We start from the raw sequence: 14,829 nt of genomic DNA on the forward strand, positions 1-14,829 counted from the left end.
TCAAATAAATTCTCACCTCAGTCAGGAATGCCCGCAGAAACCTGTGCTGAAGGGCAGAGGATGCTCTCAGGTAGTTCACAATGGGGAAAGGCCCCGCCACCAGGCGCTCGCGTGCGAGCCCCAACCCCGGGCCTGGCTCCAGGGTGGGGCCCCGGCTGCGCCATACCGGGCGACGTCACGGAACTCAAATAATTTTTCATCATTAAGGGGTGTTTTGAACCGCTCTTAGTCTGACCCGTCGCCTAGGACCTGTTTGCCTTGGGAGACCCTACCAGGGGCATATAGCCCCAGACAACATAGCTCCTAGGGTCACTCGGGTACTCAAACCCCTCCACCACGTTAAGGTGGCAGTTCATGGAGGAGCCTAGTGGAACAGCCATGTGATTATTTTCTGTTTTATCTTGCGGCATGGTTATCAAGGAGAAACACGTTGAATGCAAGGTCTGGTATTTCCCATTTTGCTGCATAGATAAACAAGGGCCTCCGGGGGTTGGGTGGGATTGACTTGTGGTTGGCTACACACAGATGAGATCTCATATCAAAAGTGAAACTAATCTTCAGAGTTCCGACAAGTTTAAGAGCAATGCTGAAACTAATCCCAGCCATACCAAACTAAATGCCAGGCTAGAAACAAAGGGAAATAAATAACGCGCATGCAGATTAAAGGGAGCAGCAGATGACCCAGCTGGAGGTTGTGTCTGTACTGTCATTTACTGCTGAAGTTGTTTCACTTGTAATTCTGTTACAGAATAGTTAACAGAATAACTATTTGTAGTGACGTAAAGCCGTTGATACTAGTAAAAGCAATATGATTATTAGGTTTTCCTTTTCTTGTTATATCACGGTTTCTTGAACATGACAATGAGTTCACTGTACTAAAATGGCCCCCACAGTCACCAGATCTCAAACCAATAGAGCATCCATCTTTGGGATGTGGTGGAACGGGAGCTTCGTGCCCTGGATATCCATCCCACAAATCTCCATCAACTGCAAGATGCTATCCTATCAACATTTCTAAAGAATGCATTCAGCGCCTTGTTGAATGCCACGTAGAATTAAGGCAGTTCTGAAGGCGAAAGGGGGTCAAACACAGTATTAGTATGGTGCAGGGGCATTGGACTGGGGGGAAAAGGGGTACTAAGTATATAGGGCCCTAATGTGTAGAGGGGGCCCTCGAAAATGTTTGAATCTTGAATAAAGTGGGGAGGGGCCCTCAGAGACCGCCTATGTACAGGGCCCAGAATTCTGTGCTACATCCATGGTATGGTGTTCCTAATAATCTTTTAGGTGAGTGTATAGCAGCACTTCTCAAAGTCCGGACCCCGGTCCGGATCCGGATCCGGAGGGAATTCAATCCAGACCCGCCTCCATTTCGTATTTCAACCATAGACTGTAAAAAGATATGAACGTTGTGTCCGTATTGGTTTCATGAGAGAGACGGGGAGGTTGCCGCTTGATTTCAACAGCAGTAATTATGTGTAAGAAATTAAAAGTCTGGATTTCCTACTTTGATAAACGCATGCATGTTAAAATTATTTGTCTAGTTTTTTATGTCTCTTTGGAGATGGTCCGAAATTAAAGCGAAGGCGATATATTTAAAGTTTTCCTCCGTGATTCAGTTGCCATGACATCCAGTAAGTGTATACTTTTGACGTAATTGGGCGCGAGCCGCGAGAGGCGACACTTCACCGCAGTTAAGCGTTTGAATGGGTTTGGAGGATGTCATTGTCCAGGAAAAGAAAAGTTGATGGAGAAAATAGAGTTTTTGAAGATGATTGGACAGAGAGGTATGCGTTCATTTTGCCCCAATCCAGCACAAAGCCATTCTGTTTGATTTGTAACGATACAGTTGGAGTTGTGAAGAGTGGAAATGTCAAACGGCATTATGAAACAAAACACGCTCATTTTGAACGGCAATATCCACAAAATACAGAGGTACGGACCGCAAAAATCCGACAGCTAAAGTCTTCATATGAATCAACAAATAAGTTGCTTGTGAGAGCTGTGACACAGCAAGAGAGAGCTACATAAGCATATTTCCGAGTGGCCTGGGTACAAGGCAAAAACAAGAAGCCATTCACTGATGCAGAGATAGTTAAGGAGTGTTTAGTGGAGATAGCAGATGCTTTGTTTGAGGGAAAGGAGAGACAGGAGATGTCAGGTAAATTAAAGAAAATTCCACTGTCCAATGGCACTTCAACCAGGAGGACCGAGGTACTTGCCCATGACTTACTAAAGCAGTTAACTGATGATATCAAAGATGCACCCTGCCTTTCACTTGTGGTGGATGAGTCAACAGATAGCACAGACCAAGCCCAGCTATGTGTGTTGGTCAGATATTTCAGCAAGGCCAAGGGGACATTCTGTGAAGACATACTGGGCCTTACTCCACTCTGTCACACTAGAGGAGAGGACATCTACGAAGCTATCATGCAGATGCTTAATGAACGGGGAATTGATGTCAAGCACATTTTGTCCATCACTACTGATGGTGCTCCAGCCATGATAGGGAAGGAGAAGGGAGCTGTTCAGCATCTGAAAGAGCAGCACTCCGACCTGCTGACATACCACTGTATAATACACCAGTCCGTGCTGTGTGCTAGCCTTGGAAAAGAATATTCAGACGTCATGGAAACTATTATGAAGCTTGTGAACTACCTGAGAGCATCCTCTGCCCTTCAGCACAGTCTTCTGCGGGCATTCCTGACTGAGGTGAGAATTTATTTGACTTTTTACGTGGGTTTTTGTGTGGGTCAATAGGGGTTTATTAAGTGTTGATCACACACACACACACACACAAACACACAGAGAGAGAGAGAGCATTTACATATTTAACAAATGTAATCAATGTGTAACTAAAGCATAATTAATGCAGGAAATGCTGAACATCTCCCCACTGACTGATGATCAGTCAATCCTTATTTCACAAATGTTTTTTTAATTTATTTAATCATTTTTAATTGTGAATAAAATGTCATTATATGCATTTGGAACTATTAAAGGTTGTCATCAAAATCTACTTCCAACAGACTTTAACCATTTACATTTACAGCATTTACAAAGGTGTTTGTGTTCACTTTATGAATTTTTATGCAACACAAAAAAGTAATGTATTTATTAATTTGTATTTTTCTTTTCTTTCTCTTATCAGGTAAATGCTGCTTATGACGACTTACTTCTCCATAACAATGTTAGGTGGCTGAGTAAGGGAAGAGTCTTGGAAAGGTTTTGGGCCATCAGGAAAGATTTGGAGATGTTTTTGTCCCAGCAGAAGAATGTCAAAGCCAGCCATTACTTGGATTTTCTGAGGGATAATGACACCATGGAGGTTGTGGCCTTTTTAGTGGATATAACATCTCATATAAATGAACTCAATCTGAAGCTCCAGGGCCAAGGCAACACAGTGTGTGATCTGATGTCAGCAGTACGCTCCTTTGAAAGGCGGCTGGAGATTTTTAAGAGTGACATCACAGGGCCACATATCCACTTTCCAACTCTTCTCCAGCAGACTAATGGCAATCACCATCGTCACCATCTTTTCTTTTTGGAGAAGCTAGCTGAACATTTCAGGATGCGCTTTGAAGGCTTCAATGTAGGCAGACAAGTACTGCTCTGCATTCCATCTCCATTCCTGGTCAAGAATGTTGAGTGTTGAGTTTTCAAAAGAAATTAAGAGCATCTTCCCGTGGGCAAGCATGGCCTTTCTGCAAACTGAACTCATTGACTTGCAGGAAAATGTGGCTTTGCAGGAAGTGGACTGTGACACTGTTACCTTTTGGACTAAATAGTCACAGCTGAAAATTTGCCCAATCTACAGAAAGTAGCCATCTGTGTTCTTACCATGTTTGGGTCAACCTATCGGTGTGAGTCTGCATTCTCAGCAATGAATGCTGTAAAGAACTCACACCGCAGCAGCTTGAATAATGAACATTTAGGCCAGTGTCTCCGTCTAGCAACCACACCTTTTGTGCCACGGTTTGGGCAGCTGATGGGAGACAGACAGTGCCATTTCTCACATTAGACTGCTCTGTATTTTGCACCATGCATGTTACTTTTGTGGTGTTTTGTTAAGAAAAATCCAGACACTTAAATGAATTGTTTTGCCACTTTTGCACTTGTTATCCATGTATTTTGAATGCAAAAGGCACCTTATTTTTTCATAAAATTAATGTTAATTTGTTATACATGTTTATTAATTATTATTTCTTAATTACTAATAGTTCCGGACCTTTGTCATTGATGAAAATTCAGATTTGGACCTTTGAATGTAGACTTTGAGAACCCCTGATATACAGTATCTCACAAAAGTGAGTACACCCCTCACATTTTTGTAAATATTTGAGTATACCTTTTCATGTGACAACACTGAAGAAATGACACTTTGCTACAATGTAAAATAGTGAGTGTAAAGCTTGTTTAACTGTGTACATTTTCTGTCCCCTTAGAATAACTCAACATACAGCCATTAATGTCTAAACCGCTGGCAACAAAAATGAGTACACCCCTAAGTGAAAATGTCCAAATTGGGCCCAATTAGCCATTTTCTGTCCCCGGTGTCATGTGACTTGTTTGTGTTACAAGGTCTCAGGTGTGAATGGTGTTGGGGAAGTTTCTGAAGCCTGATGCATTCTTACTGATTAAAGGACTTGAGTCCCATTGTTTAGATAGGTAAAGGAATGTGGGGGAGCTGGTATTTGCATAGGGGACATCTATTGTCTGTCCAGATGCTGTAAGAACTCTTAGAATTGAAGAAGTTACTTATGGCAGGAAGGAGAGCTGTCCTTTGTGTGAAGCTTTACACAGTAGTGAACATTATGGCAGGAAGGATAAGGTGGGGGAAGACAGCATTTGACTTGTGTGATAGAACAAAGGGAATGTGTTTCATTGACAGGACACAGCATCTTACCACACCCCTTTTTCTATGTAATAAATACTGTTGAAATTATGTTTTGAGTTAGAGACTCCTCGGATGATTATGTATGTAAGCGTTTGACGCGTCTCTCTCATTTGCAAATGATTTAATAAATGAACTGTTAATTTGTGCCAAGAGTATTTCGTCTCTGTACTTCCTTCTAAAAGAGTTCTGATCGTTAAAATTACCGTCACAATGGGGATCAGGTGTGTTAAATTTGGTGTCATTGCTCTCAAACTCCTTCATACTGGTCACTGGAAGTTCAACATGGCACCTCATGGCAAATAACTCTCTGAGGATCTGAAAAAAAGAATTGTTGCTCTACATAAAATGGCCTGGGCTATAAGAAGATTGCAGGACTGGTTCCACTCAAAACAGGCCTTGCCATGGTCGACCAAAGAAGTTGAGTGCACATGCTCAGCATCATATCCAGAGGTTGTCTTTGGGAAATTGATGTATGAATGCTGCCAGCATAGCTGCAGAGGTTGAAGGGGTGGGAGGGTCAGCCTGTCAGTGCTCAGACCATACGCCGCACACTGCATCAAATTGGTCTGCATGGCTGTCGTCCCAGAAGGAAGCCTCTTCTAAAGATGATGCACAACAAAGCCCACAAACAGTTTGCTGAAGACAAGCAGACTAGGGACATTAATTATTGGAACCATGTCCTGTGGTCTGATAAGACCAAGATAAACGTATTTGGTTCAGATGGTGTCAAGTGTGTGTGGCAGCAACCAGGTGAGGAGTACAAAGACAAGTGTGTCTTGCCTACAGTCAAGCATGGTGGTGGTATTGCCATGGTCTGAGGCTGCATAAGTCCTGCCGGCACTGGGGAGCTACAGTTCATTGAGGGAACCATGAATGCCAACATGTACTGTGACATACTGAAACAGAGCATGATCCCCTCCCTTCGGAGACTGGGCCGCAGGACAGTATTCCAACGTGATAACGACCCCAAACACACCTCTAAGATAACCACTGCCTTGGTAAAGAAGCTGAGGGTAAAAGTGATGGACTGGCCATGCATGTCTCCAGAACTAAACCCTATTGAGCATCTGTGGGGCATCCTCAAACAGAAGGTGGAGGAGCGCAAGATCTCTTACATCCACCAGCTCTGTCATGTCGTCATGGAGGAGTGGATGAGGACTCCAGTAGCAAACTGTGAAGCTCTGGTGAACTCCATGCCCAAGAGGGTTAAGGCAGTGCTGGAAAATAATGGTGGCCACACAAACAATTGACACTTTGGGCCCAATTATGGACATTTTCACTTAAGGGTGTACTCACTTATGTTGCCAGCGGTTTAGACATTAATGGCTGTGTTTTGAGTTATTTTGAGGGGACAGCAAATTTACACTGTTATACAAGCTGTACACTCACTACTTCACATTGTAGCAAAGTGTCCTTCCTACAGTGTTGTCACATGAAAAGATATAATCAAATATTTGCAGAAATGTGAGGGGTGTACTTACTTTTGTGAGATGTTGTATATTCTTGTCTTAAAATATTGTTGTCCATATTGTTTGTTACGGCCTTCTACTATAAGCCCTGTCTAGTGACATGGGTAGAGCCATGCATAGAGGTAGTGTCAGGTTTTTGTTAAGATCAAGCTTATTCTAGGGTGATGGGTAGGGTCAGATCAATGTAATTCAAGGGTCATGGGTCGGGCCACATCAAGAATATTTTAAGATAATGGGTAGGGCCAAATCAAGGTTATCTAGAGTTGTGGATAGGGCCAGAACAAGGTTATCTAGGGTCATGTGTCGGACCAGAACAAGGTTAATCTAGGGTCATAAGTAGGGACAAATTTAGGGGTCTTCAACCTTGCTCCTGGAGAGCTACTGTCCTGGTTGCTACTGTCACTCCATATATATTCAGCCTCATTCAGTTATTAACTGTCTAATTATTAGGTGTGCTAAAAAAGAAAACACCAGAGACAGTAGCTCTCCAGGAGCAGGGTTGGAGACCCCAGTGTCAAGGGTCATGGGAAAGGCCAGATCAAGTTTTTTAAGGTCATGGAAAGGGCCAGATTAAGGTTGTCTAGGTATCATGGGTAGGGCCATGGTTAGACAAATTAGTGAAGAAAAGAACACATTTAGACAGCCTAATTATTTTTTTCTGTTGAGCATGAAACAAAGAGAAAGTGGAAGTAAAGAGTCAGTTTGAAGGTTTACAGGAATTCATCAAGCTCAACACATCACTGTAAGTTCATGTTCTATATAGCCATCTGGGTTTAGGTAACCAGCTAACACCCTGTTTCCAGTAGATAGAATGTGATACATTACATTTATTTTTCATCTTTTTGGACATATGTTTTCTGTTTCCTGTTGTATATGAAGGCATCTCCTTCTACTGACTTTTGAAGAAGCTTGATTGGGGATCATCTGAAGTGTTGACACTGGAACATCTTGTTTTACTTTGTATCTTTTTTTCTACTTCTAACACTGGACTGCAACTTTCAGGTAAATTGTACAGTACATGTATAGGAGCTAGACAGCTTATGCTACTATTATCCTGTGCTGTATCTTGCGAAGTAGGGCCATCAACTTTAAGAATCTATTTTCCCTACAGCCTAGTTCAACTGTAAACAGCTGATTTGGCTTTACTTGCTGCTCACTGTTGATGGATCAGTTAAGTTCAAGGGCCGGCAGGGACGGCAGGATAGCCTAGTGGTCAACATTGTTTGGCCAGTAAATGGGGGACAACCAGGTGTCATGTAACATTTACTCTAGGGGGACAACCAGGTGTCATGTAACCTTAACTCTAGGGGGACAACCAGGTGTCATGTAACATTTACTCTAGGGGGAAAACCAGGTGTCATGTAACCTTAACTCTAGGGGGACAACCAGGTGTCATGTAACATTTACGCTAGGGGGACAACCAGGTGTCATGTAACATTTACTCTAGGGGGAAAACCAGGTGTCATGTAACCTTAACTCTAGGGGGACAACCAGGTGTCATGTAACATTTACGCTAGGGGGACAACCAGGTGTCATGTAACATTTACTCTAGGGGGAAAACCAGGTGTCATGTAACCTTAACTCTAGGGGGACAACCAGGTGTCATGTAACATTTACTCTAGGGGGACAACCAGGTGTCATGTAACATTTACTCTAGGGTGGACAACCAAGTGTCATGTAACATTTACTCTAGGGGGACAACCAGGTGTCATGTAACATTTACTCTAGGGTGGACAACCAAGTGTCATGTAACATTTACTATTGGGGACAACCAGGTGTCATGTAACATTTACTCTAGGGGAACAACCAGGTGTCATGTAACATTTACTCTAGGGGGGACAACCAGGTGTCATTTAACATTTATTCTAGGGGGACAACCAGGTGTCATGTAACATTTACTATATGGGGACAACCAGGAGTCGTGTAACATTTACTCTAGGGGGATAACCAGGTGTTGTGTTACATTTACTCTAGGAAGACAACCAGGTGTTGTGTAAAATTTACTCTAAAGGACAACCAACACTGTTCAAGGCAGATCATCCCAAATGTGAGTAAATAATTATTTAACAGGCGACTTTTGTAGAATGTCCTCCTGAAAAAGCAGTTTATCAATATTTATTTTCATGACACCATAATCTTGATTTCTAATCTATACTGTATTTGTATTTTATTTTTTTACTTTTCTCATAACAGCTTCGGAAAGGAGCAACAGCTTCCCAAAAGGCAATACGATGCTGTGTGACAAAGGAGAAGCAGTACAAAAGGCGAGAGGAAACACCAAACTCGATGGAAGACAGACTGAGCCTGGGGTCAAGATGGGGTCAGAGACAGGGACATGGGTCATGACAGTGGGGGTAGCTGTTGGGGTACTAATGGCATCCATGATACCTGTACGGGAATGGGCGGATGTGGAAGGTGGGGCAGTGGTGGTATCAGGGCTGGTGTCGGGGTTGGTGTCAGGAGTGGTGTCAGGAGTAGTTTCAAGGGTCGTTTTATGCCTAGTGCCAATGTTAGTGTCAATGGTAGTTTCGTGGTTAATGTCAGTGGTAGTGCCAAAGTTAGGCTCCATGGTAATGCCAAGGTGGATGTTAATGGTGGTTTTAAGGTCTGGCCAAGCAGTGAAATGGGCAGTGCCTTGGATGGAGGTACTGTCTGTAAAATTTTTTAATTCACAGCTAATGTCAACTTTAGGGTCATGGGTTGGGCAGTGGGCAGAGTTAGCAGTGTGGGTGCTACAGGGCTTTGAGTCACTATCAGGGAAAGTGTCAAAATTAGGGCTAATGCCAGGGTTAGTGTCTGGCTTGGTGTCAGGGGTAGTCTCTGGGTTAGGGCTAGTTCCAGGGATTGAGGTTGTGTCAGGGGTCGTCTCATGGGTCGTGTCATGGGTTTTGCCAGGGGTTGTATCATTGTTAGGACTCCTGCCAGATGTTGTGTCAAATCTAGTGCCAGGGTCAGTGTCAGGTTTGGTGTCAGGGTTAGTGTTAGGTGGAGTGTCAAGGGGAGTGTCAGGTGGAGTGCCAGGGGTAGAGGAAGTTCAAAGGTTATTGTCAGCTGTAGAGACAGTCCCAGGGGGAGTGTTAGTGTCAGTGTTAGTGTCAGTGTTAGTATCAGGAGTTGTCCCATGGACAGTGACAGCCTTGGTAGTAATGCTTTGGTTGGTGTTATGGATCATGTCAAAGGTAGCTGTAGATGTAATGTCAGCATTAATGCCATGGATAATGTTAATGTTAGGTGTAGTTGTTGCAGTGTTAAAATTTGGTACTGCTGGTGTAATATGGCTAATGTCCAGTACAGTGTCAGGGTTAGGGGCTTTTGCAGGCTGGCTGTCATGGCTGATGTCATGGCTGATGTCATGGCTGATGTCATGGTGTGTATCATTAGTGTCTGGTCTGCTGTCAGGGATATTGCTGGTTGCAGCAGTGACAGTGGCAGTGAAAAGGGGAATGTTCACTTCATCCCATATTACAGATAACATTACCTTAAAAACAACAGGTTTTTTGACACACGTTGAGGGAATGAATGTGTCAGGAAGAGTGTTGTTTTGGGTCCTGTGCGTGTGTGTGGTATTGTTAGGGGTAGCAGCTTTGAGAGCGTCAGGGATTTGGGCAGTGGCCATGATATTAGGAGGGATAGCTGTGGGCTTATGGGTAGATAAAGAGGTATAGATATGTTTTCTGGAATGGCACTGAGAACGGTGAAATGAAGGAGCTCTTCAGTGTCCTCTAGCATCATTTGTTTATTGTGGTTGGAAAGCAGAAACACGTACTCAGTAGAAACATATCTAGTAGAACCATCAATGTGAATAAGTGTAGATCTTTTTGTCAGTTTATTGTTTTCTTGTGATTTCTATTTCTTCAGCAATTGTTCCTTTTATTTCATCTATAGAAACAGAACATGCTTGTCCTCCACAAAAAGAAAATAACTTTTATGTCGGTTTTAGATTATGGGGATATTATCTACATGCTATGACATCCACACTTAAACCGCTGGATGCTACTTATCATTGTGCACAAAGGTTTATTGCGGGTGCTAGCTACAGAAATCACAAAGTGTAGGCTGGACTTCTCTGTCCTTGAGATGAGAACAACAAGCTCTCGTGTTTGTCTATAAAGCACTTCCAAATAAACTACCTACTTATTTTTGTTCACTTATCAACATTAGAAATATAACTCATAAAACCAGATCTCAAGTCTGGATTACACTTGAGGCCCCTGCTATCTCCACAGACATGGGTATGACTGCCTTTTTCTGTCTTCATCCTTGCTTATGACCAAATTTTAACTTTGAACTCTTGTCCCCCTTGCCCATTTTAAACATTTATTAGACATTTTATGTTTCTGTGTTGCTTGTAACAACTTTGGGTAATGCAACAAACTATCTGCATAAGACATCGATGCAGGGCAGGAACCAGTTTTGGGAACTGTAATTCATCAAGGATGAATATAAAACGCCATGGCATAATTGTATTATCTCACTAAAGGACTGACAAGTTGATCCAAGCGCTGGAGGGCAAGGATGGCGATACTGGGGTGTTTAGTCACCCTGGAGACAGACCGTTGGGTAAGACATCGATGCAGGGATTTTCTCACGAAAGGACTGACAAGTTTATCTAAGCCCTGAGGGTGCAAGGATTGACATACTGGGGTGGTTAGAGTTCCCTTGGAGGCTACTTGTAAACTTTAACAATCCGCTGCAGTATAGTTTTTATACTTTATATATTACTGGCTTTGTACTATCTGTGGTTGTTTTGTTTTGTTTGTTTTATGTAATTTCTTAATCATTGTCTTGTTTCGTCTGTACCCTGTGCTTTTCTTAATCATTTAACCTAAACTGTATATGTAAACATCTACATGCAGGGCCCAGCTGTAAAAGAGACATTGGTCTCAGTCTGTGTTCCTTGTGGAAATAAAGGTTTAATAATTAACAATTTTAAAATATTGTTATAAAAGTCAATGTATTGACAAGATAATTAAAAAGTGTAATACCAGATATAAGTACAAAATAAACTAAGAACCTTAATAAACAGTGTTGATTGTTCTTTGACTCTGGTAAACCTATTGGTGTTCTAATAAATCCTAAATGGAGAAGAAATACATCCTGAATTGAATGGAGGGTAATAATGGGCTATTGGCTGCATATCAAGAAACACTGCGTAAACAGTCAAGTGGAGGAGATGGCAACAAAACCACACACAATGTACCTAATTGATCCCCAGTGGAGGAACAGGTACAGTTTGTCCTGAAGGCTTCGTTAGATTTTGTAAACCCAGAGACCTGACTGTTTTTAAATCATATTCTAACAGATAACATACAAAAACAGAACGGTACAATCAATCACAAATTAATAAGACATCCCTGGAAACATTTTTTGAACCACAGTTCTATGATAGGAGCAGTGACAGTGTTTTGGATGGGAACAGCGCTAGTGAGGACCTGTCCTAAAGGAAAAAATTTAAAAAGTTGTCATTATAAAAACATTTTATATTGATGTTAAACTTTTGAGATGAATGTTTGATAAGGTCGTGTTTTCCAGTCGTTTTGTCCATTTTCCTTCACTTACAACATCATGTAGCTTGCTTGAAATAACAGGTGTAAAACGTAACCTGATGGCAAAAGCAACTGACATTTTGGAGAAATAGACACCGAAGACTAAGAAATTAATTTTGACCCTCCTGTAACGTCTGCTCTGCGTGGCACGGGAGCGCTCCTCTCCGACGTTCCACCTCGTCGGTGTACTAATCACCAGCTGGGGACTGATGACAGAAACGCTCCCCGAGGACTCACCTGTTCATCATTGAGGTGTGTATATCTATGTTTTCTCCACAGCACCCCACGTACTATTGTTTGCATGTTGTTACGATGAGGTGCTGTTCTTGCCTGTTATACAAGAAAAGTATAAGATATATTTGATCGATGTTCCCCATTTTGTTTTCCTTCCTATTTGCCTTTACACACTCCTTCCACTCGTAACGTCACACCTGCTTTCAAAGTGGCAAAATGTACAATTTCCACTGTACATATGTTGATGCATTTTGTTACCTAATAGAATAAAAAAAGCAACAATGACCAATAAAAACCTTCTATACATTTTTAAGTTAATGGTACAAAATATATATATATTTTACAAAATGAATCAGTGACTGACTTAAAAACGGAATGGAACTGGTTTTTAGCCATGTTAACAGTGGTGATTAGGTCTGAATTGACAGAGCATCAAGAATTTGTGGAGACTAATGTATTACAAAGATTGTAATTATATTGAAATTATTTACAGTATTACTATATAACAGGGGTTCTCAAAGTCTACATTCAAAGGTCCAAATCTGAATTTTCATCAATGACAAAGGTCCGGAACTATTAGTAATTACAAAATCTGTTTTTACTAAAAATGTATAACAAATTAACATTCATTTTATGAAAAAATAAGGTGCCTTTTGCATTCAAAATACATGGATAACAAGTGCAAAAGTGGCAAAACAATTCATTTAAGTGTCTGGATTTTTCTTAACAAAACACCACAAAAGTAACATGCATGGTGCAAAATACAGAGGAGTCTAATGTGAGAAATGGCACTGTCTGTCTCCCATCAGCTTCCAAAACAGTGGCACAAAAGGTGTGGTTGCTGGACGGAGACACTGGCCTAAATGTTCATTAGTCAAGCTGCTGCGGTGTGAGTTCTTCACAGCATTCATTGCTGAGAATGCAGACTCACACCGATAGGTTGAGGCAAACATGGTAAGAACACAGATGGCTACTTTCTGTAGATTGGGGACATTTTCAGCTGTGACTATTTTAGTCCAAAAGGTAAGAGTGTCACAGTCCACTTCCTGCAAAGCCACATTTTCCTGCAAGTCAATGAGTTCAGTTTGCAGAAAGGCCATGCTTGCCCACGGGAAGATGCTCTTAATTTCTTTTGAAAACTCAACACTCAACATTCTTGACCAGGAATGGAGATGGAATGCAGAGCAGTACTTGTCTGCCTACATTGAAGCCTTCAAAGCGCATCCTGAAATGTTCAGCTAGCTTCTCCAAAAAGAAAAGATGGTGACGATGGTGATTGCCATTAGTCTGCTGGAGAAGAGTTGGAAAGTGGATACGTGGCCCTGTGATGTCACTCTTAAAAATCTCCAGCCGCCTTTCAAAGGAGCGTACTGCTGCCATCAGATCACTCACTGTGTTGCCTTGGCCCTGGAGCTTCAGATTGAGTTCATTTATATGAGATGTTATATCCACTAAAAAGGCCACAACCTCCATGGTGTCATTATCCCTCAGAAAATCCAAGTAATGGCTGGCTTTGACATTCTTCTGCTGGGACAAAAACATCTCCAAATCTTTCCTGATGGCCCAAAACCTTTCCAAGACTCTTCCCTTACTCAGCCACCTAACATTGTTATGGAGAAGTAAGTCGTCATAAGCAGCATTTACCTGATAAGAGAAAGAAAAGAAAAATACAAATTAATAAATACATTACTTTTTTGTGTTGCATAAATATTCATAAAGTGAACACAAACACCTTTGTAAATGCTGTAAATGTAAATAAGTCTGTTGGAAGTAGATTTTGATGACAACCTTTAATAGTTCCAAATGCATATAATTACATTTTATTCACAATTAAAAATAATTAAATACATTTAAAAAACATTTGTGAAATAAGGATTGACTTATCATCAGTCAGTGGGGAGATGTTCAGCATTTCCTGCATTAATTATGCTTTAGTTACACATTGATTACATTTGTTAAATATGTAAATGCTCTCTCTCTCTCTCTCTCTCTCTCTCTGTGTTTGTGTGTGTGTGTGATCAACACTTAATAAACCCCTATTGACCCACACAAAAACCCACATAAAAAGTCAAATGAATTCTCACCTCAGTCAGGAATGCCCGCAGAAGACTGTGCTGAAGGGCAGAGGATGCTCTCAGGTAGTTCACAAGCTTCATAATAGTTTCCATGACGTCTGAATATTCTTTTCCAAGGCTAGCACACAGCACGGACTGGTGTATTATACAGTGGTATGTCAGCAGGTCGGAGTGCTGCTCTTTCAGATGCTGAACAGCTCCCTTCTCCTTCCCTATTATGGCTGGAGCACCATCAGTAGTGATGGACACAATATGCTTGACATCAATTCCCCGTTCATTAAGCATCTGCATGATAGCTTCGTAGATGTCCTCTCCTCTAGTGTGACAGAGTGGAGTAAGGCCCAGTATGTCTTCATAGAATGTCCCCTTGGCCTTGCTGAAATATCTGACCAACACACATAGCTGGGCTTGGTCTGTGCTATCTGTTGACTCATCCACGACAAGTGAAAGGCAGGGTGCATCTTTGATATCATCAGTTAACTGCTTTACTAATAATTACTGCTGTTGAAATCAAGCGGCAACCTCTCAGTCTCTTTCATGAAACCAATCATAGACTGTATATAAAATGGACGACGCCCTTTCGCTCTTTTCCATTGGTGAAAAATGAA

At 41.7% G+C, this 14,829-nt stretch overlaps 2 protein-coding genes across 2 annotated transcripts; both read left to right on the forward strand.

The window, feature by feature from the left end:
• Positions 1-2,195: 2,195 nt before the first annotated feature.
• Positions 2,196-4,358, forward strand: LOC114839541 (general transcription factor II-I repeat domain-containing protein 2A-like). The gene is made up of 2 exons (XM_029121218.2): positions 2,196-2,712; positions 3,152-4,358. The coding sequence occupies exons 1-2, from the start codon at positions 2,431-2,433 to the stop codon at positions 3,653-3,655; spliced, it is 786 nt and encodes a 261-aa protein (XP_028977051.2). The 5' UTR covers positions 2,196-2,430; the 3' UTR covers positions 3,656-4,358.
• Positions 4,359-6,356: 1,998 nt separating this feature from the next.
• LOC106024395 lies at positions 6,357-11,378 on the forward strand. Its single transcript, XM_013134704.3, has 4 exons — positions 6,357-7,108; positions 7,246-7,368; positions 8,341-8,413; positions 8,560-11,378. Exon 4 carries the CDS (start codon positions 8,598-8,600, stop codon positions 10,029-10,031), a length of 1,434 nt encoding a protein of 477 aa, XP_012990158.1. The 5' UTR covers positions 6,357-7,108; positions 7,246-7,368; positions 8,341-8,413; positions 8,560-8,597; the 3' UTR covers positions 10,032-11,378.
• The last annotated feature ends 3,451 nt before the right edge of the window (positions 11,379-14,829 follow it).

Source organism: Esox lucius, chromosome 7 (assembly GCF_011004845.1).
Source record: "Esox lucius isolate fEsoLuc1 chromosome 7, fEsoLuc1.pri, whole genome shotgun sequence".
NCBI classification, from domain to species: Eukaryota; Metazoa; Chordata; class Actinopteri; order Esociformes; family Esocidae; genus Esox; species Esox lucius.